The sequence below is a fragment of the Lemur catta genome, chromosome 21, assembly GCF_020740605.2.
Source record: "Lemur catta isolate mLemCat1 chromosome 21, mLemCat1.pri, whole genome shotgun sequence".
Classification (NCBI taxonomy): domain Eukaryota; kingdom Metazoa; phylum Chordata; class Mammalia; order Primates; family Lemuridae; genus Lemur; species Lemur catta.
The window spans coordinates 11691330-11717434 of NC_059148.1; the positions used below are offsets into that span (position 1 = coordinate 11691330).

The window sequence follows — 26105 nt, forward strand, 5'->3', positions numbered from 1 at the left end:
GGGATTATACCAACAGAGACACTGCCAGCTGGGACTAAAAGGAACAGAAAAAACAGGAGGGAATGAAGGTAGGTTGGAAATATGCTCTATCCTTCAGGAAATAGGAAGAAGGACCCCAAAGGTGATACAAAGATCATCAGGGCTGCCACTCTCACCACAGGTCCAGGGCCCAGGGCTGGTGCCTTCAAGGGTGGGGCCATCTCTCTGCTTTGCATAGGCCAGGATGTCCCCACCCAGTGCCACAAGGGAAGGGCCTTGCCAAGCCAAAAGGGTAGGGCTGCCTCCCCCTAACCGTGGGAGTGAAGCTGCCACCCCACTAGGCCTCAAGGGCGGAGCATCAGATCAAAATGAATTATTGCTGAGCCTTAAAACGTCACAGAATTCACCTTACCAAGTTTTGGACTTGTTCGGGACCCATCACCCCTTCCTTCTTTCCTATTTCTCCCTTTTGGAGTAGCAATGTCTATTTTGTGTTTGCCACCATCACTGCTCGATCTTAGACTCTCTGGCCTCCAAAATTGGGAGAAATAAATTTTTTTTTTTTTTTACTTCGAATCATCTCATTTCTGCTTAAATTTTTGTTGTTTAATACACCTAGTCTACAGTATTTTTTATGGTAGCCCAAATAGACGAAGACACACTAGATGCAACAGTACAGGGATGAAATGAGATAGCCAGAGGGTAAATCACTCAGAGACTGTGCCACTTACTGCTACAAAGCATCTGATAAATCAAGGAAGACAAGCAGAATAAAGCAAGGCTGTAAAAACATTTCCATCCTTCCTGTAAGTCTTGCAAAGCCCTTCAATGTTAACTTTCGCTTCCAGCTTACCCAAGCTCCCCTCCCTCTTCTGTCCCCAAAATCCCACGCACATGAGATAAAGCATCAAAGTCTGACTCACTTGTGTAATCGCTGAGGGTGTACAAGACTGTGATGAGGTTGTCCAAGCAGGGCCAGTGGTCAGGATTGCACCGCAGCCCCTCCTCAAAAGCATGGCGAGCCAACGGGACCCGGACAAGTCTCAGGGCCACATGTCCAATTTTATACCAGAGGTTGACGTCCGTGGAGTCCAGCATCACTGCCTGGAAGCAGCACAAGCAGAGGGTGTACACACTCAGTCAGCTCCCTCATTGAGCAGGAACCCATGGGGACAAGGGGGCACAGAACTGCCAGCCACTCAAACTACCCAGCGAAATGGCAAAAGTGTTAGGACTATCTTGTAACTGCCTAGCAAGGCCAGCTCATCTTTCCTGGAGTCACACATTTCCAAGACCCAGAGTAAATGACATATAAAAAGTTACATGGACCAATTTATTTAACTCAAAACATTTTCTTAATATATTTTGTCAATTTAAATATTTTTGGCTAGGCATCGTGCCTCACGCCTATAATCCCAACACTTTGGGAGGCCAAGGCAAGAGGATCACTTGAGGCCAGAAGATGGAGCCCAGCCTGGGCAACATAGCAAGACCTGGTCTCAAAAAAAAGGAAAAATTTAAAAATCAGCCAGGCATGGTGGCACATGCCTATAGCCCTTGCTGCTCTGGAGGCTCAGGTAGGAAGATCGCCTGAATCCAGGAGTTTGAGGTAATAGTGAGCTGTTTTCAAGCTACTGTATACCAACCTGAGCAACAGAGCAAGATGCTGTCTCTTAAAAAAAAAAAAAAAGAATATTTGTATTCCTTACATATTTAATAGGTAAAAGAAGTAGAAGGACTAGAATGAAAAGAAAATATAGGAGTCTTACAAAATTGAAGAAAGACTATGTGCTCTGAAGACAGACCTCAATTCACATTCCTGCTCCAACGCTAATTAGCAGAGTGATCTGAGCCTCCATTCCCACATCACTGAAGTGAGGATAAAGACACCTTCCTCGCAAGAGGGCGTGAGGATTAGAGTATGCAAGGGAAGCAGTTAACATGGTGCCTGGCACATTAGGGCCCACAGAGACAGTGACGGTAACATAGAAATAACAGCAACATTATTATGACTGGAAGTGTATTGGGTGTTAGGTTTCAGGCTCTATTCTTCATTCTTTTATGCATACCAACTCATTTAATTTTTATAGCTATCCTCTTTTTATTATTGCCACTATATTGATATAGACCTGAGAGTATAAAGAGATTAAATAACTCACCCACAGTGAAACGTGCACTGAGTGACAGGAAGAATTCACATACGGTCCTCTGCATCCAAGTGTGGCCCCTGCCCCCAGCCCCTGCTCTTCAGGCCTGTCCATACTCACTGTTATTACCCATAGACCAGGGCTTTGGGTACTACAGGTCGGTGACGCACCACTACAAACTTCTTTTTGACCAAAAGACTCCAACCTCATCTCCTCCACCAAGAGCTTTCAAAACCAAAACTGCACCTGCAAGTAGAACTCCATGGCTGTCTCGAGATCCTCCCGCTGGGCTGCCAGCTGGGCCAGGTTCTTATATGTAGAATATTTCAGTATCAGCCCAGGGTGTTTCAACCCCTCTTTCTCATCACCAGATGAAATTGCCTGTGAACAAAACAAACAGGAGCAGAAGTGACACCTAGGCCCTGAAGCCTCAGAAGTCAGCAGGATACCTGGCTTCCTGGCTGGCCTCTGCCACAGGCCCTTGAGCCAGTCCAGTGCTGCCCTCTACTGGAAAATGAAGGCACTGCACCAGTTGTTCTCAGAAGACCCCCTCCAGCTCAAATCAGACAGAGAAGGCAGGCCAGACCACCATGAGGTAGTCTGCAGGCAATCTGGGCATCAACAGAGACAGAAGGAACCCTCTCCACCACTATCGCCATGCATGTGGGTTCAAGCTTGGACTGTGACATTTATAGCACTGGTGGGACCACCACCCCAAGGCTCCAGGTCCAAAGATGGGAGACAAGGTGTGAATAGGCTGTCTTAGGCAGCAGGCAGGGCCTGGAGCTTCATCCCAGGCACTCCTAGGTTAGGAGTCAGGAGGCTGAGCTCCTAACTCTATAAGTCATCACATGATCACAGACAATTTACTAATTAAAAGTCAAGCGTCTGATCTTTCTAACATTAAGGACAGTAATTCCTACCCTAAATACAAAAAGTTAAAGTAAGGCCAAGTGTGGTGGCTCACACCTGTAATCCTAGCACTCTGGGAGGCTGAGGCAGGAGGATCGCTTGAACTCAGGAGTTCGAGACCAGTCTGAGCAAGAGTGAGACCTCGTCTCTACTAAAAATAGAAAAATTAGCTGGGTAAGGTGGTGTGTGCCCATAGTCCCAGCTATTCAGGAGGAGGATAGCTTGAGCCCAGGAGTTTGAGGTTGCAGGGAGCTATAATGATGCCACTACATTCTACCTAGGGTGACAGATGAGAGCTCCTAACTCAAAAAAAAAAAAAAGAAAGAAAGAAAGAAAGAAAAAGAAAAAGAAAAAGAAAAAAAAAGGAAAGGAAAGGAAAATAATTTAAAAGAAAGAAAACCTTACTTAAAAAACAAAACAAAACAAACTACTGATTAGAAAACTATTGGTCTAACCACAGGACAAAGAGTAAAACATTTCTAAAAGGAAAATTTTACTGGCAGAAAGAGGCTATTTACTGGGACAAGTGGCTTCCACACATTGATCGTTATGTTTAGAACAGGCAAGACCCAAGGACATGCCACCCTTAGGAAGCATCCACTGGCTAATCCAAGAATCTACCTACCTGGAGCTCTTAAGGAATCCCATCAAGAAGACCAAAAAGCTCAAATCAAGCCCCATTCAGTCATATTTTACTGTTGTACAGCTTATGCCACAAAAATGTCTGCAAGAACCAGCTGACCAAGGCAGGATCCCAGGTACCTTTGCCCCTCCAGGTACATAATTCTTCAAAAAATAATGTGAACAAGTTTACACAGGGTGTGCAAGTCTACTACAGACTGAACCATCAGCAATACATGCACACGTAACAGTGGAAGCTCTTAACTAACCTCCACCTAACTGACCACCGATATTCAGCACCACCCCCCACCCTCCCTGAAAGACTCGCCCTAACAAGCCTTCCAGGATGCCCACCACCCAGGCTGAACACTTCTTAGGAGTCAGCTGTGGTCCAGGGCCTGTTCATGCCAATTGTCTGTGAGACTGTAATAACATAATTTAGTTTAATAATAAGTACACTGATGGTGTATGAGTGTAAAAAGAAACTTTTCTATACTTTTCTGTTGTTTACAATGAGCGTATTTTAGTTTTATAAACATGAGGGGGAGGTGTTAAAATAACCTTTGAGGCTGAAAACAATCTGCTGAACAGAGAAAGATGCACATACCCACAGCAACAAGCCTGACACCTGGCCAGTGCCCTTAGGTCAAAGGCTTCTTGCCTCGCACCTATTGGGTGCTGGGCTCACCCAGCATGCGCTCTGTAATTAAAGTGCCTGCTCAGTGCCGTGCCTGCCTGTTCACTTCTCTGAGGCCCCGTCTACCATGGGCTGAGAGGGAAGACCCACTCCTGAAACATGCCTAGCACCTGGCCCATAACCAAAGTTCAGCAAATATAGAATAAATTATTTTTCCCCTCTCTGGGCCCTCACTCCATTCATACTAATGAGGGGCAGGGACAGGTCACAATTCCCATGACCCTAATTCCAAGTCACTCTAACCAGTAATCAAAGATTCTTGACAAGCTATGCAATTAGGAATATGAGGAAATGAGAGAAGGAATAGATGCTTTCTGCATACAATTAGAACGCAGTTAGCAGTCTGTCTCATCAGTGGCAGAAGTCATCCAGCGGTGGGGCTTAAGACACAAGCGTGTGCCTTCCTAGCCATGTAGGAGACTGCTCACCTGAAGGACTGTGCGGTCCAGAGAACGCCTGTGGAGTCTGTCTGCTTCCTTAATGCCCATCATCTGTGTTGGGTACTTGACAACAAAAGCCTTTCCTCCTAACGAAATTGGGGTCTTCCTAAATCAATGTCAGTTTAAGTAATTCCCAGACCTCCAGGTGACATTTCCATGACCCAGCCAACTCCATGCTTAATTTACTCACCACTCTAGCATGGTCCCCACGTGGGGACCAGGTCCTGCCCTGCTCGCCCCTCTCTGCCATTCCTGCTGTCCCCCACCCTTCTCTCTGACTACATTCCAAAGTCCATGACATGCTTACAAAAACTCCCCAAGCTCCTCGTCTGTCACTCAAATGGCATTTACCAGCCAGGCGCAGTGGCTCACGCCTGTAATCCTAGCACTCTGGGAGGCTGAGGCAGGAGGATGGTTTGGGCTCAGGAGTTGGAGACCAGCCTGAGCTAGAGGGAGACCCCGTCTCTACTAAAAATAGTAAAAATTAGCCAGGTGTGGTGGTGCAAGGCTGTAGTCCCAGCTACTCGGGAGGCTGAGGCAGGAGAATTGCCTGAGCCCAGGAGTTTCAGGTTGCTGTGGGCTAGACTGATGCCACGGCACTCTAGCCTGGGCAACAGAGTGAGATTGTTTCAAAAAGAAAAAGGCATTTACCAAAATGTGCTGCCAATAGGATCGTTGGGCATCAGAACATCACAGACGCCAATCCTGGTTCTAATGCTTCACTTCCTTAGGTGGCTTTGAGCCATCAACACCTCACTAAGCCTGTTTCCACATCTGTAAAACGGGGACAACACCTCCACCTACTTGGCAGAGTGGCTGTGAGGATTAAGTAATGATGATAGGTGGCACTTCCTGAGCACTTAAATTCACTCAACTCTCATAACAACTCAGCGAGGCAGGTACTCTACAAGGGGGAATGAGGGGGAGAGAGGTGAAATGATGTGTCTGAGGTTACCCAGCCAAGAAATGCTCAGGCTACGTGGTCCCAGAGTCCACGTGCTGACCCCCACAGCACCCGCCCGGCCTGCTGGCACCTCACCTCCCGCAGCAGGCGCGCCTCCAGGAGCTCATGGTAGGCTTTGGCAGACTCCTCAAACCGGTCATGTTTCTGCAGATCCAGGGCCTTATGGTACAAGGCAAAAGCCTCTGCTTCCTGCAAACCACGACAAGAGATGTTTTCATGCAGCACAAAGGTTTGTCTTTCTTAAGCCAAAAATGTGTATAAGGGGGGCTGTAGTCATGGCCATGTTAACTGTCAGCTATACCTTCTGAGTGAAAAAAACCCTAATACTCCAACTTGCCAGGAGCTCATCACAGGGAGAAGAGACACGAGCAATGCAAGCACCACCGAGTCCAAGCGACAGTGAAGAAAACACAAGAGAGCACTGCCAAGGTAGTGCCAAGGTAGAGCACTAGCCGGTACATTCTGGGTGAAGCTAGGAGTGGCCACATCGGCCAGAGAAACTGGAGAATCCTAGAGAGTGTGTGTGGCATCATAAGAAATATATATATTTGGTCTTTGTCCCTGGTTTCTGACAAGAGCTTCTAAAACCCTTGGAGTTTCCGGAGTAATGGAGTGATAGGAGCATCTTTTGTTATTCATAATGAGCCCCTTAACCACACCTGAGTTTATGCTAATGTGATGACAGGTAGCTGGGGTCTTCTAGAAAGCTTCAGGATGGGAATGTTGCCAGAGAAACAAGTCATGTGATTAAAGGCTTGGACCTTTCCGCTCCCCCATCTCCCGACCTCCAGGGAAGGAAGAGGAGCTGGAGAATGAGTTAATCACCATGGTTTCATCAATCATGCCAATGTAATGGAGCCTCCATAAAAACCCCTAAAGGACAGGGTTCAAAAGCATCTGAGTTGGTGAACAACGCACGGAGGTCCTGGGAGGGTGGCACCTGGAGAGGGCATGGAAGCTTCACACATCCCTCCCTCGAACCTTGCCATAAACATCTCTTTCTTTTGGCTGTTCCTGACTTGTATCCTTTGTAATAAATCTGTAAATGTAAGTAAAGTGTTTTCCTGAGTTCTGTGAGCCATTCTAGCAAATTATCAAAACAAAAAACAGCAAGGCATAAGAATCCTCAACTTTGTAGCCCAGTTGGAGAGAAGTGTGAGTATCCTGGCACTCAACACTTGCAACTGGCTTCTGAAATGAGGATAGTCTTTGCGAGACTGAGCTGTTAATCTGTGGAGTCTGACACTAACTGAACTGAATCACAGGACATCCAGTTGTTATCCCGAGAGCTGGAGAATTGGTTGGTATAGGGAAAAAAAATACCCCAAACATTTGATGTCAGAAATGTTGTGAGTAAAAAGTTCAGCATGGCTGGTTGCAGTGGCTCACACCTGTAATCCCAGCACTTTGGGAGGCCAAAGTGGGAGGATTGCTTGAAGTCAGGAGTTTGAGACTAGCCTGGGCAACATAGCAAGACCCTGTCTCTACAAAAAAAAAATTAAAAATTAGCTGGTGTGGTGGTGTGTGCCCATAGTCCTAGCTACTCAGGAGGCTGATGAAGGAGGATCACTTAAGCCCAGGAGTTCGAGGCTGCAGTGAGCTATGATTGTGCCACCACACTCCAGCCTGGATGACAGAGCGAGACCCCCCCATCTCTGAAAAATAGAAAATAAATAAATAAAAGTTCAGTGTGAATGGTTTCCATTGCTTTCTACCAGCCATTCTGCCCTAACCTGATCACTGCCTGGGAGGATGACAATCTCCTCTGGGAGGGAGGGGATACTGAGCAGGCTGCACGCCACTGACATTCTCTGCAGAACAGAAACAGCTGACTTCTGAGAGAGCTCTGGAACTGTCCTGATTTCTCCCCATAAAATGTAGGATGGGGACAGGGGGAGGGCCAATATACATTTATTCCAGGAAAAACAAAGACAGGAGTACACCCTTGTTACAGTAGGGTAGGACACGGTGGAGATGGATGGATGGAAAGAAGAAAAGCTGAAATGGAAGAGATGCCAGGCCTCGTGGTAGAGGGGAGTGACTGAGAACCCAGGGAGCTGAAGTCAGACCTGGCTCTCCACTGCACTGGAGCACGATCCCAGGCAAGGCAGCTCCCCTCAAGGGTCTCATCACACTGTACAGTGAGGGACATGCAGTAAGGAACCTCAAAGCACCAGCTCCCATTAATACTCTACCATTCCCTGGGCACACCAATGCCCAAGGCCTGCACAAAGAACGGGCTGCGTGGAAAGCTGGCACCAGCTGGAAAAGTGGGCACCAGGGCTGAACTGACAGAATAGATATAATTTCTCTTCACTATGACTGTCTCCTAAGTGAAACAGGTTTAACATGAGATGGAGAGCTAGGGATCTTTCAGAAATTTCCCCTAAAATCCCATTAAGGAGATATCTGATAGCATCTAAAATGAGGCTCCATCTAGAGAATAAGCAGCAAGGTCTACCCGCAGAGGAAGACCTTGGATTACATACCTGGGCCTCCTTTGTCTGGGTCTTGTGACTTTTAAAGCTTCCTTCATGATCATCCTCAACGGTGGAGCTGGCATTTAAGGCTGCAATTCGAATCTAGAAACAGGGGTTTGGAGGAAGAAACGAGTTACTTTCAGTTGAAATGTCACTCATCTCTTCAACCATGTGCAGATGAGTACAGTTCTGCCCCAGCATATAATCTGTTCTACCTGGAAACGCTATGGCCCTATCAGAATGTTGGGAGTGAACAACAAATGATCACTGAGGGGGAAAAAAAGGATTAGGACATGTTGGGGGAGGGCCATGCCAATCTGTGCAGGGAGCATTTCCTGGATATTGTCCACTGCAAAAGGAACAGAGGCTGGGGACACTTCAGCAACAGCTCAACATGATGGAAGACCCACGTATTGGAATAACAGATTCCAAGGAAACATGCTAACTTTGTGCCTTTCCAGCAACTGTGACAAGGCCCTGCAAGCCACTTCAACTGCCCGTCAGGCATTCACACCCTCAAATGTGCCAACAGCCCTCCCGGGAAGAAGGCTGCTCCATAATGAGAGCCTTCAGAGTCCACCAGGAAAATGCCCCTCACCCCTAGGAGTAAAGTAACGAAAGAAAGCAGCACAATAGGCAGGCATCCGTCCTTACCATATTCAGAGAGACTCAGCACTGCCACGCAGCATCACTCCTATCATGGGCGATGGTTGCACCAGTCCACAGATCTCCTAGAGAGGAAACAGGACAGACTGAGACAGGGCCCATGAAGAGCCAGGAATGTCACAGCGCCAGGGGCCCACTGGGGACCAGTCCCTCCCTGGGCTCCATGTACACAGGCTGGTGAATAGAACTGCCTTGGGACAGTGGTGTGGTCTATCACACAGGGAGCCCCTTGGTCCCTCACCAGGGCATCTACCACTGTGGGCAAGGTACCAGGTGCCAGGCACACAAAAGAGTGAGAACAACTCCTGCCCCCAGGGTTCACTGCTCAGCAGAGTTAACAGGCCTATAAACAGTTATTTTTTACAAAAGCTGAATAATATAAAGAGAAACACAGGCAACATCTAAGGGCAGAGAACAATTCATTCAAAGGGATTAAGGAAGGCGAAGGAGTAAGCCCTGCATTAAGGCTTGAGGAATGGAACGCACTGCAGCGGAAGCCAGTAGTGAAACAAAGAGGCAGGGAGAGTGTGGTGTGATGGGGAAAGTAGAAGACAAGGCCTTGGAGTAGTGATGTGCTTGGAGGACGAAAGGTAGCTGAGGCCCAAGCACAGAGGCCCTGAGCCCTAAACTCTATCTGCAGCCACCAGCTGCTGTGGGCTTCAGGAGAATGAAATGTTTCACCTATGTTTTAGAAATATAATGGGAAAAAATAATCAGAGGTAGCCAGAGCAGTTTGAAGGGTGCAAAAGATGACAGGATTGGCAAGATGTGGAGAAATGAGAACCTCATACATTGTTGCTGGGAATGTAAAATGGTGCAGCCCCTGCGGAAAACACTCTGGCAGTTCCTCAAAACATTAAACAGAGCTAGCATGTAACCTAGAAATTCCACTACTGTGGCTCTACCTAAGAGAAATGAAAAAATGTCCATATCCAAACTTGTTCATGAATGTTCACAGCAGCATTATTCATAACAGCCAAAGGGTAGAAACAACCCACATGTCCATCAACTGATGAATGTATAATAAAATGAAGTACGTCCATCAGGGAGTATTATTAATCATAAAAAGGAATAAAGTTCTGAAACATGCTATAACATGGAAGAACCTCAAAGATATTAACACTAAGTAAAATAAACCAGACCCAAAAGGACAAACATTGTATGATTCCATTTATAGGAGGAACCTAGAATAGGCAAATTCATAGGGACAGAAAGTAGAATGGTGGTTGCCAGGGCCTGGCGGAGGGGACAATGGGGAGTGACTGTTTAATGGGTACAAAGTTCCAGTCTTACCAGATGAAAAGAGTTCTGGAGATGGGTAGTGATGGTAACACCACAATGTGAATGTAAACTTAATACCACTTAGCTGTTCACTTAAAAAATGGTTAAAATGGTAAATTTTGTTTGTATATTTTACCACAACTTTTTTTAAAAAACTGTAATTAACAATCAATAAAGAGTTTCCAATTAGGATCAGAGTTGAATGTATTTTCAAAGCACAAAGATGTTTGTCCCAATAAAGTCTCTGCAAGACCCTGATAATCCCCCAGGCAGGCCAACAGCCCACAGCCAGACCAGCAGCTCAAGCCACTCCCTGATGACTCTCAGCAGGCAGAGCCCACAGCCCCAGGGGCCAGCCATGGAGCCCACTGGGGATCAGAAGAAGTGGGGGTGCCTCTCAAGCCCCCACTTTGCAGCCTCTCTCCTGCTCAGCCACCAGCTCTGTGTGCTGAATCCCAGAAGACCTCCAATCCCACTGGGCATAACACAGCCTCCACTGAATTGCTGCCTTCACTTACAGAGTGGTAATTTAGTAACTATGCAGTAACCACTTAATAACTACTCACTGGTTGACTTTTTTCACCACTACCTTATTATATTAATAAAAATTGGCTATTACATAGACCTGGGGTTATAAGAAGGGAAAACTGAAAGGGCACTGGATTTGGAACGGGAAGATTTCAGAGAGTGGCTGGGCTGTGTCTCGAGATGCCTGAGACCCTGATCCATTACTAGCCTTGGTGTCCTTGTGTATAAAATGCGGACAATGGCCTGACTATACTCAGAGCTCCTCTAGCCAGAGACCAGCAGGCTCAGCTGGGATTCCCCATGTCACACCCACACCATAACCAATCCACTGGCCTTGTCTCTGCCCCCAAGCCCCCCACAGGGGCAGGAGAGAAGTCAGAGGGTGGCACTCATACCTAGCCACAGGCCTCTCAACCCACTTTCCTCAGAGCTCCAGGTCGTGGCAAGTCTTCCCAGATGCCAACTGAATCCTTGTGGGGACAACAAGAGGAGGGTCCAGGGATGGCTGAGGGATCAGGTCTCCACGTGGTGGTGGCAGGGTCCACGTGTGCAGGTGGGAGAGCATCAGTACAGCCATTGTGCCCAGGACTGGTCCACTCCTGAAGGAAGAAAGCCTGCCTGCTCCCTGCCTTGGTGACTCCTTGCAGGAAAGCACCCAGCTGCCACCAGGATTGTGCAGGGTAGGCCTGTGCCTTCCCCTGAGGCACCTACTTCTGTGTCTCCAGGACCACCATGGGTGTAGGTCCAATCTCAGGGGTGACAGGAGATGACCCCTGGAGACAGACTGGATGATTACATGAGCAGGCTAGTCAAAGGGGGAAAAAAAAAAACACAGTGAGCTCCAAATCCAGAGTGGAGTTTCTAGCCCCACATGCTAAGCGAGTCCCTGTCCCCTCTCCTTCCTCCATCTCCATAAAGATTAGGCACCTGGACTCCTTGAAGCAAAGCTCCCTGAGTACTATGATCAGCAGGGCTGAAGACCCTCAAGGAGCCCACAGTATTTATCAGGCTTCCTAATTATTTTCAAAATTGTTCCATGTTAAAACTCAAGCCAACTCTCCCCACTGAAAGGGCACCTGTGTTAATAACTTTAACAACCTAAAGAAAGAAGTACCTTGTACCTTTCCAACTCTCTAGACCACCCCAGACATTTATAAAGCACATTCACGTAATTTCGCTTGAATTTAAAGCAGCCTTACAAGATGGGCATTATCATCCCCATTTTCCAGAATAGGAAACTGAGACTTAGGGAGACTAGCTGACTTGCCCAAAGTCACAATGCTAGAAAGGGACAAAAATAGAACTCCAACCCCACTGCTCTTTCCAGCACAGCAAAAAGTGACCTGCCTCAGCAAAGAATCTCCTGCTTCTCACCCTGGCTTCCCTAGGACACACACAGTTGTGAGCTCCTTGAGCTAAGAGCCATATCTGGTGCCTTGCAAGGGCCCTGACAGGTTTGCTGAAAGCCATGGAATAAACTGTATTTGTCCAGGTGGTTGGGCTATCACTTTTGCACCATCAAGATCGCTCCACAGAAGGAGAAAACATTATGTCCAACTCTCTAATAACAGTACTAGCAAAAAGCTACTCAATGTCCAAGCATTGCACTATTCATAAATTCAGAGACCAGCTCCCATTTTATAGATGAGGCACCTCAGGCTTGCCATGTTAGATGACTCGTCTCGGGTTACCCAGCTGGTCTGCAGCAGAACCCAAGCTTTACTCTTGGCACTGCTTTTTAATAGAGGTTTTGAGGGCTGGACACAGACACGTACTGGAACTGAGGCATACTCATGAGTTTCCACTTTCCATTAAGGGGAACCTAAAAACCTAAAATGACCCATCGTGTACATTAAACCCATGACACTAGCACACTTCCTGCCATTGTCCCCAATTCTTCCCCATCATTAACACTCTTCCACAGCTCCCCCAAATTCCTAGTAGCAAAATTAAGAAGTACACACTGGGAAGACTGTGCAGGCTCTGCAACACATACTGTATAATCCCCTCTACTGGTAACTGCTACCTCAAAACTGGACTTTACCTAAGACACAAAAATAAAATATCTTCTTAAAACTAAAAATCTTACACTGACTTAATAAAGCAAGAGACTGTTCTTTCTAAATTTCCCCTCTACACACCCTCGCCTCTGCACTGGAATCACTCTGTCTCTGGGTCTGTCCCTCCCACTACCCTGCAAACTCCTCAAGGGTAGCAGTCCTGTCTTATTCATCTTTGTAGCCCTGTGTCTGGGCTCCACAAAGGAAGGAGCGAGGGAGTAGATGAGTGGTATCTAGGCAGTTCATCTATTTTTCAGTCATGCCCTCCATGTGGGGTTAAGAGTCAAGTACAAAGCAAAGTGCTTCCTGTGCAGGACAAATTTGCAACCACACTTTAGAGATGAGGCAGCTGAGACCTGCATCCACATTTCTAAGGACAGAATAGTCAATAACAGTACCATTCCATGACAAAGAGCAGGCGCTAGAAAGAAGAAACTGGAGGACACATTTAACTTTTCAGTCAAAACTTTCTCCAAGATCAGCAACTATCATTCATAGGATGGCTCTCGAAGGACAAAACAAGCTTCAAAAATCAGACAAAAGTACCCTGCAGAAAAGTGGCTCACTGATGGCTTTGCAGACACCACAGACTGCAGCACTCCAGTATGAAGAGAAGCATTCCTATCTCAGTTCATGGGATTTCCTCAGTCCCATTTATCAGGGGCAGTAGCATTTTGCTTGCCTGTTTAAATTTCTCACACTTTTGGAGGCTAGGAAGTCCAAGATTAAGGTGCTGGCAGATTCAGTATCTGGTGACGATTTGCTCTCTGGTTCATAGATGGAGACTTCTCACTGAATCCTCCTATGGTGGAAGGGTGGTGCCATTTTTCCACCCTGACCCCTACCCCTCTGAGATGTGGCCTCCACTGCACATGCCCATCACATACTACGTCCTCCATGACAGGCGTACTTCAATTTACTGTGCTTTACTTTGAGCTTTGCAGATAATGTGTTTTTGACAAATTGAAGGTTTGTGGTAACCCTGCATCAAGCAAGTCAACTGGTGCCATTTTGTTTGTTACTAACATTTTTCTATTTATTCATTAAAAAGTGCACAGCACAAGCCCTTTATCCCAATCCAAGTGTTCAGTAAAAGATCAATAATAAACCCTGGGTAGCACAGACATGACTTGTTTGGAATGACTTGAACATATAAAAGCACCAATTAACATTTAGTACATCACATGACCACTTTTACTTTTAACAAAGTAATCATAGACATGGTAACAAATACATAGGATTTTTCATCTAGAAATAAGACCAAACTTAGTATTGCAACAACAAAAATTTAACCCATGAACTGCACACTCTCTTCATTTTTCCTTCTTCAGGTTGCTGTTTTGTGTCTTAACTGAGCTGGTCACATTTGAACACATATCCATTTAGACTGACAGATTGACAAGACTTTCATTTAGAGTGATACACTTTCAAGGTTCCTTTGAAAATTTCAGATATTGGTAATTCCATAAACACTATCACATCACACACCACAGACACTAAAAGGAACCATGGAATAGCTATATTCAATAGTTATTTCGAAAATCCCTGCAAGTTGTAAAATAATACTTGCTGACCATGGGATAGTGATGGGATTTATAAAGTGATAAAATCCTTTACTATAAGTAGTTCTAATGTTAACCTTTTCCATATGGAAAGCAAAAAACAAAAACAAAACCACGATTATTTCTAATAACATGAAATGACTCTAAAACAAAATAAACTCTTAATGGCACCTGTGAATCTTTAAGAGCCAAAAGTGATGAAATGTAAGCTTTATTTTTCTTTTTTCCAGATTATTTTGAAAGGATTATAGCCACAATTTGGGTAAATGTTTACAAGCCAAGTAATGATTTAACAGTGTGCTCAATAAAAAAGCCCACATGTAGAAGCTTTAAGAATTAGCTGGGCACCCGTGGCTCATGCCTGTAATCCTAGCACTCTTGGAGGCCGAGGCGGGCAGACCGTTTCAGCTCAGGAGTTCGAAACCAGCCTGAGCAAGAGCGAGACCCCGTCTCTACTGAAAAATAGAAAAACATTATCTGGACAACTAAAAATATATAGGAAAAAATTAGCCGGGCATGGGGGCGCATGCCTGTAGTCCCAGAGACTCGGGAGGCTGAGGCAGAAGGATTGCTTAAGCCCAGGAGTTTGAGGTTGCTGTGAGCTAGGCTGACGCCACGGCACTCTAGCCCGGGCAAAAGAGCCAGACTCTGTCTCCAAAAAAAAAAAAAAAGAATTAAATAGAATATTCCTGTAAATCATATTAATAAAGAAAAAACGAGGCTGGGTGCGGTGGCTCACGCCTGTAATCCTAGCACTCTGGGAGGCCGAGGCAGGTGGATTGCTCGAGATCAGGAGTTTGAGACCAGCCTGAGCAAGAGCAAGACCCCGTCTCTACTAAAAATAGAAAGAAATTATCTGGCCAACTAAAAATATATATAGAAAAAATTAGCTGGGCGTGGTGGCGCATGCCTGTAGTCCCAGCTACTGGGGAGGCTGAGGCAGTAGGATTGCTTAAGCCCAGGAGTTTGAGGTTGCTGTGAACTAGGCTGACGCCACGGCACTCACTCTAGCCTGGGCAACAGAGCAAGAGTCTGTCTCAAAAAAAAAAAAAGAAAAAACGAATTAAATATAATAATATAAATTACTAGTTAGGTTAACAAGCATACCGTATGTCTCAAGAATGCAGAGAAATTTTACAAGCAAAAAATTCAAGACTAAAAACTTCACTAATAACATTTGTTACTAACTAAATAGTCCATATAGGAAAAGGCAAATATATTTAGATGTAATGTCAAGCGTATGGGACAGAAATGAAGAACCAGAAGTAAGAATCAAGATTTTTTCATGTGTCTGATACTAGACACTCTATATCCTTGTTTCGGCCACTTATTCAACCAAAGCCGATTCCCAATTATTTCTGAGCCATAGATTCAGTGACTGCATAGTATCTCTGACAGGGATTGGCTTTCCAGAAACTCAGAGAACAGACTGTTAGGATACATGGGCAGAAATCATCAAAAAAATTATAATGACAGTTGCAAATAGAATGAATGTAATGTTTAAGTCTAGGACAACCAAACAAGCCCCATGTAGGAATAGCGATAACATAGGAAGCAAAAATAAGCTTGCAAGTGAAATTCTGAGAAGTTCCTGAAAACAATAACATCCCATATTGAAGATGAAAAAGGAAAAGCAGTTCTAATGGGGTTAAGAGTACTCTGGTCATCTTTGTTCCTTTGGTCATACAAGGTGTTAACTATTTTCACCATATCACAAAGTTAGTCCCCAGAAGGTGCTAATAGATCTTGTCCATTATGAAGACTGGTTGGCATTCAGGTAGGTTGGATACTCTTAGATCAGGAGGTCTCAGTAAGACCAAGGTCACTGCAATAACCATCCAGGCCATCAGGATCATAGTAACACTGACACCATCATCACCAGAGAGGGTCCTGGTAATTCCTGAAGACATTCTGCAGCTGTGCGATAGGACTGGGACTGTAGCAACAGATTGATCAGTCTTCTCATTTCACGTTCAGGAGGCAAACCCACTCAAAGGGATCGAATCCACCTTCTGCCATGATTACCCAGCTTGCTTTTACTTGACTGTTTAAATTTCTCACACTTTTGGAAGCTAGGAAGTCCAAGATCAAGGCGCTGGCAGATTCAGTACGTGGTGACGACCTGCTCTCTGGTTCACAGATGGTGACTTCTCACTGAATCCTTCTATGGCAGAAGGGTGCGCATCCAACAGCATGTGCCCACTTTGTTCCTCTGCCAGTATTTTTTAGCAATGAAGCATTTCTTAACCAAGGTATGTACAATGCTATTGCACACTTAATAGACTACTGTATAGTATAACTTTTATATGCACTGGGAAGCCAAAAAATTTGTGTGACTTGCTTTACTGTGATATTCACTTTATGAGGTGGTCTGGAACCAGACCCACAAGATCTCTGAGTTTGCCTGTAATGATAAAAACTATCAGCAAACTAAAAATAGAAGGAAAATTCCTCAGTCTGTGTCTTAGTCTGTTTTGTGCTGCTACAACTGGATACCTGTGACTGGGTAATTTATAAAGAACAGAAATCTGTTGGCTCACAGTCCTGGAGCCTGGGAAGTCCAAGAGCATGGCTCTGGCACCTGGGGAGGGTCTTCTTACATTATCACATGGTGGAAGGCAGAAGGGCAAGAGAGTGTGAGAGGGCAAGAGAGGGCCAAACTCATTTTTATAACAAGCTGAACTTGTGATGACAAACCTATTCCAGCAGTAACAACATTAATCCATTCATGAAGGCAGATCCCTTATGACCTTATCACCTCTTACAGGTTCCACCCATCAACACTACTGCTTTGGGGATTAAGTTTCCAACACATGAACTTTGGGGGACACATTTAAACCATGGCAATCTGATAAAAGGCATTTACAAAAAAACCTACAGCCAACATAATACTTAATGGTAAAGGACAGAATGCTTTCCCTTTAGGACCGGGAACAAGGCAAGGGCATTCACTCTCACAGTCCCATTCAACAATGTACTGGAAGTCCTAGCCATTACAATAAGGCAAGAAAAAGAAATAAATGTGAAGAGATTAAAAAGGAAAAAATAGAACTGTTCCTCTTCACAGATGGCATAATTGTCTTCATAGAAAACCCCAAGGAATCTATGAAATAAAGCCCTAGAATTATCAAGTGAGTTTAGCAAAGTCATAGAGTAAAGGTCAACACATAAGAAATAATTCTATTTCTGCAAACTATCAATAAACAACTTGGTATCAAAATTGAAAAGAATATCATTTATCATAGCTCCCAAAACAATAAAAAAAACTTAGGTACAAATTTAACAAAATATGTTACAAAGTCTATATTCTGAAACCTAGAAAACAATGATGAAAGAACTCAAAGATCTAAATAAAAGGAAATACATACCATGTTAAGGAACTGGAAGATTTAACACAGTAAAGATGTCAATTTTCCCCAAATAGATCTATAGATTTCATGCAATCCCAATTAATATCAAAGGAGGGTCTTTTGAAATTATAGCAAGCTGATTCTAACATTTAGATGGAAAGGCAGAGAGATACTAGAGTGACCCAGTTTTGAAAAGAAGAATAAAGTTGAGGGAATCATACTATGCAATTTTAAGACTTACAATAAAGCTGCAATAATCAAGAACGTGTGGTGCTGGAGAAGGGATAGACACACAGATCAATAAAACAAAACAGAGAGCCCATAAATAGACCCAAATAAATATGGCCAATTGATTGCTGACAGCAGTGCAAAAGCAATTCAATAGAGAAAGGATCCTCTTTGCAACAAATGGTGTTGGAACAATTAAACGTCCACACTTTAAAAAAAAAAAAAAAGAACTTTGACCAAAAATTCACATCTAATATGAAAATAACTCAGGCCAGGCATGGCTCATGCCTGTAATCCTAGCACTTTGGAAGGCAGAGGCAGGAGGATTGCTTGAGGTCAGGAGTTCGACCAGCCTGAGCAGGAGCAAGACCCTCTCTCTAAAAAAAATAGAAAAATTAGCGGGGCGTGGTGGTTAGTACCTGTAGTCTCAGCTACTCAGGAAGCTGAGGAAACAGGATTGCTTGAGCCCAGGAGTTTGAGGTTACAATGAACTGTGATGACACTGCACTGTGATGACATTGCACTCTAGCCAGGGCAACAGAGTGAGATTCTGTCTCAAAAAAACAAAAAACAAAACAAAACAAAAACCTTAAAATGGATATCTAAACATAAAATGTAACACTAAGAAAACAGAGGAGAAGATCTTTAAAACCTGGGGTTACATAAGAAGCCTTTAGAGGTAACACAAAAACCATAATTCATAAGCAAAAAAAATTGATAAATTCGATTTCAAAATTTAAAAACTTTGGCTTTACAAAAGACACTGTTACAAGAATGAAAAGAAAAGCTACAAATGGAAAGAAAATAATTGCCAATTACATATCCAACAAAGGACTTATATCTAGACTATATAAAGAAATCTCAGGACCAGGTGCAGTGGCTCACACCTGCAACCCCAGCACTTTGGGAGGCCAAGGTGGAAGGATCGCTTGACGACAAGAGTTGGAGACCAGCCTGGGCACATAGCAAGGCCCCCATCTCTACCAAAAAAAATTTAAAAATTAGCCGGGCATGGTGGCGTGCACCTGTAGTCCCAGCTACTCAGGAGGTTGAAGCAAGAGGATCACATGAGGCCAGGAATTTGAGGCTACAGTAAGCTATGATCATGCCACTGTACTCCAGCCTGGGCAACAGAGCAAGATCCTATCTCAAAAAACAAACAAACAAAAAAGAACTCTCAAAACTTGCCAATAAGAAAATAATCCACTGACTCAAAATGGCAGCAAGGGAAGCTCTAGGGGTCAATTCTTCTACATAAACAACCAGTAAACTGGAAAAAAATTATCAAATCAACTATTTCAAACTTTAGAACCTGATCAAACACTTATTTATAACAACCAGGAGAGTGCTTGATGAAGAGAGAGGCTGCTGATTTTGGTAAGAGAATGACTTCCTTGAACCAGCTACCCTACCCCACTCTTCAGTCCAGCCACCCACAGCTATAGGGATAGAAGCCCACGTTCCTGGGGTGGCTGGCTGGTGCCAGGGTGGGCAGTGGGGACTTTGACCTACAAAAATTTGGTTTATGCACTTCAGTTGGTCTGGCTGATCCCTGTCCAACTAGTATATATTTGCCTTGGTTTCAGCCTTCTCATGTTGCAGTTGTTTTCACAAGTGGCTTCTACTGGAAAATTTAAAGGGATGGGAACACTTTTTTCCCCCTTTTGTGAGCCAGAGTTAAGGAAATCTTTCTCAGGACAATGGCTGACCGAAGAGATAATGAAATAGGCCAGGTGCAGTGACTCACGCCTGTAATTCCAGCACTCTGGGAGGCAAGGTGGGAGGATTGCTTGAGTTTAGGAGTTAGAGACCAGCCTAAACAAGAGGGAGAACCCATACTTACAAAAACTAGAAAAATTAGCTGGGCGCAGTGGCGCATGACTGTAGTCCCAGCTACTCCAGAAGCTGAGGCAGGAGGATCACTTGAGTCCAGGAGTCTGAGGTTGCTGTGAGCTAGGCTGATGCCAGGGCACTCTTGCCTGGGCAACAGAGCAAGGCTCTGTCTCAAAAAAACAAAGAAAAAGTAAAGAAAAGAAAAAAGCATCCCTAAGGAGCCCAGACATTGAAATTACTAGTAAAAAAAAATGTCAATTAATATGCTGAATCAGCTAAGAAAACCAGGACAAATGGAGAAAATACTAAATGAAAGAAAGGAAAACAATGTAAGAACAAAATGAGATTATCACTAAAGAGACAAATTATAAAAAGAAATCAAACAAATTCTGGAGACTAAAAATACAATAACAGAAATGAAAAATTCACTAAAAGGTTCAACAACAAATTTGGGCAGAAGAAAGGATCAGTAAATTTGAAGATCAGGTAATTGAAATTATCCCATGTGAGAAAGAGAAAGAAAAAAATAAGGAAAAATGAACAGAGCCAGAGGTGTATATGGGATACCATCTAGAAGACCAACATATGAACTATAGGAGTCTCAGGAGAAGAAAAAGAGAAAGTGGTAGAAAAATTTGAAGACATAACAGCTGAAAACTTCCCAAATCGAACTGAAGACATGAATATCCATATCCAATAAGCTAAATGAACTCTAAGCAATATGTATTCAAAGACATCCATACTGAGGCACATCACAGTCAAATTATTGAAACCCAAAGACAAAGAGAGAATTCTGAAAGCAGCAAGAAAGAAGCAACTCTTAGAAAAAAAACATAATGGAAAATCTTCATGACCTCAGATTTGGCAATGGTCTCTTAAGTATGACACCAAAAGCATAAGAAACAAATGAAAAATTGATAAATTTCACTTCATCAAAATTGAAAACTTTTATGCAAAGGAGACTATCAAGAGAGTGGAAAGACAACCCACAGAATGGAAGAAAATATTTGCAAATCATATATTTAGCAAGAGGTTAACATCCAGAATATATGAAGAACTCCTACAAGTCAACAGCAAAGAAACAACCAACTCAATCAAAAAATGGGAGAATGACTTCAAAAGACATTTTCTCTAAAGAAAACATACAAACATCTATGAGTGCATAACAAGATGCTCACCATCAATAGTCATTAGAGAAATGTAACTCAAAACCACTATGAGATACCACTTCACACCCACTAGGACAGCTATTATAAAAAAACAAAAACAAAAACCAAAATAACAAGTGTTGGCAAAGATGCAGAGAAGCTGGAGCACTCATGGATTGCTGGTAGGAATGTACAATGGTATAGCCCTGTGGGACCGTTTGGTAGTTCCTCCAAAAGATAAACACAGAAGTGCCACATGACCCAACAATTCCACTCAGGTATACATCCAAAAGAACAGGGACTTAAACAGATACTTGTACACCCATGTTCACTGCAGCATTATTCACAAAGAGCCAAAAAATGGAAACAACCCAAGTGTCCAATAATGGATAACTAGATAAACAAAATGTGGTATATACATGCAATGGAATATTTTCGGCCATAAAAAGTAATGAAATTGTGATACATGCTATATAACATGAATGAACCTTGAAAACACTATGCTAAGTAAAATAAGCCAGACACAAAAGGACAAATACTATATGACTCCACTTATACAAGGTACCTAGCAAATTCATAGAGACTGCAATGCAAGTACAATAGAGGTTACCAGGGGTTGCAAGGAGGGAGAAATCAGGAGTTATTGTCGAATGCATACAGAGTTTCTGTTCGGGATGATAAAAATTTTCTGGAAACAGTGGTAACAGTTACACATCGTGACTGTACTTAATACCAATGAATTGTTAATTTAAAAATGATTAAAATGGGCCAGGCACGGTGGCTCATGACTGTAATCCTAGCACTCTGGGAGGCCAAAGTGGGAGGATGCTTGAGGTCAGGAGTTTGAGACCAGCCTGAGCAAGAGCAAGACCCTGTCTCTACTAAAATTAGAAAAAAATTATTCAGGTGACTAAAAATAGAAAAAAATTAGCCAGGTGTGGTAGTGTGCACCTGTAGTCCCAGCTACTGAGGGGCTGAGGCAGGAGGATCGTTTGAACCCAGGAGTTTGAGGTTGCTGTGAGCTAGGCTAATGCCATGGCACTCTAGCCCGGGCAACAGAGCAAGACTCCATCTTGAAAAAAAAGAAAAAGACAAAGAAAAAAATGATTAAAATGGTAAATTTTATGTTACACATATTTTGGCACAATATTAAAAAAAACCCAACCAATTAAAAAATGGGCAAAAGACTTGACCAGACACTTCCCAAAGAAGATATGCAGATTGCAAATAAGTACATTAAAAATGTTCAACTTAGGAATTCAAGACCACCCTAAACAAGAGCAAGACCCATTTCTACTAAAAATAAAAAAAACCTTAGCCAGGTATGGTGGCATGTACTTTTAGTCCCAACTACTCAGGAAGCTGAGGCAGGATAATCACTTGAGCCCAAGAGTTTGAGTTTGCAGTGAGCTAGGCTGACACCACAGCACTCTACCCTGGGCAACAGAGCAAGACTCTGTCAATCAATCAATAAAAGATGTTCAACCCCTTAGTCATTAGAGAAGTACAAATTAAAACCATGATGAGATAACACACACACTTATTAGAACGGCCAAAAAAAGTTTTTTTGAGACAGGGTCTCCCTCCGTTGTCCAGGTTGGAGTACACTGGCGGCGTTATCATAGCTCACTGCAGCCTCTAACTCCTGGGCTCAGTAGATCCTCCTGCCTCAGCTTCTAAAGCAGGTAGAACTATGGGTGTGGGCCACACCCAGCAAAATGGCCAAGTTTTGATAAAGCCAAGTCCTGATGAGAATGCAGAGCGACTGGAACTCTCATACACTGCTGATGTAAAATGGTTCAATCATACTGGAAAACAGTTTCTTATAAAGCTAAACAAGGCCAGGCAGGGTGGCTCACACTTGTAATCCCAGCACTTTGGGAGGCCAGGGCAGGAGGATCATTTGAGGCCAGGAGTTCAAGACCAGCCAGGGCAACATAGCTAGACCACATCTCTTTAAAAAAAAAAAAAAAAAAAAAAAAAAAAAGCTAAACATACACTTAGCATATGACACAACAAACTCCCTCCTAGTTATTTACCCTAGAGAAATGTTCACACAAAACCTGTACAAAAGTGTTTACAGCAGCTCCATTCAAACCACCAAAAACTGGAAACAACCCAAATATCCTTTATCAGATGAATGGATAAACCGTGATATATCATACGATGGAATACTACTCAGTACAATGGAATACTGTACTACCACCAATTTAAAAGAAACAAACAGGCTGGGCATGGTGGCTCATGCCTGTAATCCTAGCACTTTGGGAGATCAAGGCAGGAGGATCCTTTGAGGTCAGGAGTTCAAGACCAGCCTCAGCAAGAGTGAGACCCTGTCTCTCCCCCCAAAAACAGAAAAATTAGCTGCATGTGGTGGCACACGCCTGTAGTCCCAGCTACTCAAGAGGCTGAAGCAGGCAGGAGGACTGCTTGAGTCCAGGAGTTTGAGGTTGCTCTGAGCTATGATTACGCCACTGCAAGCTAGCCAGGGTAATAGAGCAAGACCCTGTCCCCCACCAAAAGAAAAAATGGATGAATTTTGCAATACAAGATGTTGGGACAAACTGGTAGGCGTTTGGAAAAGATAAAATTAGATCCATACCTCACACCAAATATAAGAATGAACTCCAAATGGATTAGGAATCTCAATGAAAAAAGAAAATCAAAATCATACAACTATTAAAAGAAATGTGGGTGAATTTCTCTTTAATCTCAGTATGAATATTTAATATTCTTTGTCTGTTTTTGAGAGAGTCTCGCTCTGTCACCTGGGCTAGAGTACAGTGGTGTCATCACAGTTCACTGCAACCTCAAACTCCTGGGCTCAAGCGATCCTCCTGCCTCAGCCTCCTAAGTAGCTGGGACTACAAGCACGTGCCACCACACCCGGCTAATTTTTCTATTTTTAGTAGAGATGGAGTCTTGCTCTTGCTTAGGCTGGTCTCAAACTCCTGGACTCAAGCAAGCCTCCCACCTTGGCCTCCCAGAGTGCTAGGATTACAATATTTAGTATTTTTTTTATTTTTTTATTTCTTTTTTTCCCCCACTCAGTTTCTGACATAATTACTTAGTATTAAGTCTTAGAGAAGACCTTCTAACTATAATTTAAAATCCAGAGACAGTAAAGGGCTGATAAGTTTAACTACACAAATATTTAAGAAATTTTGAGGCTAGACACAGTGGCTCATGCCTGTAATCCTAGCACTCTGGGAGGCTGAGGCAGGAGGATCACTTGAGGCCAGAAATTTGAGACCAGCCTGAGCAAGAGTGAGACCTTATATCTACAAAAAATAGAAAAATTACCCAGGTGGGGTGGTATACACCCTTAATCCCCACTACTCAGGAGGTTGAGGCAGGAAGATCACTTGAGCCCAGGAGTTTGAGGTTGCAGTGAGCTATGATGGCCCCACTGCACTCTACCCAGGAGGCAGACAAAGACCCTGCACAAAAAAAAAAAAAACAAAACAACTTTGCATGATCAAAGAAATCAGAAAAAAAATCAAAAGACAAATGAGAAACTGGGAGAAAATATCTGCAACATATACCACCAAGGGACTAATATCCTTAACATATAAACAGCTCTTAAACCTGAGGGACACAGCATTATTTACAATAGCCAAAAGGTGGAAGCAACCCAACTGTCCCTCAACAGATGAATGGATAAACAAAATGTAGTACATACATACACTTCAATATTACTCAGCCTTAAAAAGGAAGGTAAGTTAGCATATGTTTCAAAAATAAAAGGTAATTCTCAAATATGCTACTACATGGAGCAATCTTGAAGACATTATGCTTAGCGAAATAAGCCAGTCAAACAAAAAGGATAAATACTGTACGATAACACTTATATGTGGTACCTAGAGTACCGAAGAGGCACTAAGAACAGCACCCACCTCGCAGGGCTGCCGTGAAGGTGAAGGGAAAGGACGCGAATAAAAGGTCAGTGCCAGGCTCTGCATCCGGCAGACGCCGGGTCAGCGGCGGTTCCCGCTGTTCCTGTGACCATTCCGGAGGCCGGACCCGCGCTGGGCCGCCCAGGGCCGCGGCGCGAGCTGTGAAGACGCCCGCGGGGCAGCCGGGAAGCCGGGCCTAGGCCCGCCCGCTCTCCGGCCTCGGTTTCCCCGACTGTGGCTCTGGGGCTGCCCGAGGAAGCCCCAGCGGCCTCACGTGACTCCGCCCCGCGCCGGGAGCCCCTCTGGCCCGCGCCCCTGGCTCGGCCTAGCCGCGCGCCCACCCCGGTGCAGCCCCCAAACCCGCAGCCCAGGAACTCACCGGGCGTCTCCACGGCAACGGCGCGTCAGCCCCGACCCCAGCGCCGGCCGGCTGCGCGCCTGACAACAAGGCGCGCTCCCATTGGCTCCGATGCCGGCTCCGCCAGCCAATCAGCGCGGGCCCACGCGCCGCTCGCTCGCCGGCTGTGTAGTTCCCCCCCGGCCCTGCGGGCGGCGCCCCTCGGAGCGGCCCAGCGTCCGTCTGGGAAAGGCCGGACGGCGGCCTGTGGGTCCCGGAGCCTGGCTCAGGGGTGTGTTGGGGGCTCGGAGCGCCAGCTCGTGGTCGGATTCTGGCTCTACCTCTTGCAACGCTCGGCGCCAGGCCCTGAGCCGTCGCTAAATGACGGGCTGTGTGTCGTTACCGCCTGGGACAGGTGCTGTAAAGGCCGTGGGAACTTGGGGAATATTTAGGGGGAACTAGGGAGCAAGAGCATCCTTATTCATCATATGACCCGTGCCTCACCTCTTTCCGAAAAGGATTTGAAACCCAAAAAGCACAGGTACAATCGAACTATTGAAACAAAGGGAAAGAAAGGAGACCCAGTAAATGAATGGGGTGGGGGCGGGGACGTGGGGGTGGGGTGCTGGTGTCAGAATTCCAGAACTGAGAAGGGACTCCAGAGTTGAAGGTCTTAAGGCAGAAAGAGATTAGTCTCTTGGCAAGTGATAATAAAGCCTTTTAGGCGTCCCTTCACGCTGTGGTTGAATTCATAGCTGCTTGAGTCCAGCAAGGATGATTTAAATAGGAATGAATGTTAGGGCCTTCTTTTTGACCTTAAAGGCAGTAAAATCACGGTAAAGTTCTGTGCTATAAAGCTTTCCTGATATGCTGTGAGTTTCGAAATTTATTGAGTCACCAACCTTGACTTGAGAAAAGTTATTGGGGGGGGAGCGAGGGTGTTACACAGAAGCATAAACAAATGATTTCAAAATTG

At 44.5% G+C, this 26105-nt stretch overlaps 1 protein-coding gene and 1 pseudogene across 5 annotated transcripts in view; both read right to left on the minus strand.

Annotated features, from left to right (window-relative positions):
* The window catches only part of CABIN1 (calcineurin binding protein 1), a 153084-nt gene extending 127849 nt beyond the window's left edge, over positions 1 to 25235 (minus strand). For 3 of the 5 annotated variants that reach the window (XM_045534231.1, XM_045534232.1, XM_045534228.1), the window contains exons 1-6: positions 25172 to 25235; positions 8895 to 8971; positions 8250 to 8342; positions 5836 to 5949; positions 2373 to 2507; positions 903 to 1083 (exon numbers count right to left, since the gene is read on the minus strand). In XM_045534231.1, the coding sequence (XP_045390187.1) occupies positions 903 to 1083; positions 2373 to 2507; positions 5836 to 5949; positions 8250 to 8342; positions 8895 to 8897 (526 nt within the window). In that variant the 5' untranslated portion in view covers positions 8898 to 8971; positions 25172 to 25235. Of the gene's footprint in view, positions 1 to 902; positions 1084 to 2372; positions 2508 to 5835; positions 5950 to 8249; positions 8343 to 8894; positions 8972 to 24199; positions 24220 to 24792; positions 25065 to 25171 lie in introns of those variants that run through there. The other 2 variants (XM_045534229.1, XM_045534230.1) reach the window with 2 other exon arrangements.
* Positions 16057 to 16371, minus strand: LOC123625967 (annotated as a pseudogene).
* Positions 25236 to 26105: the final 870 nt, after the last annotated feature.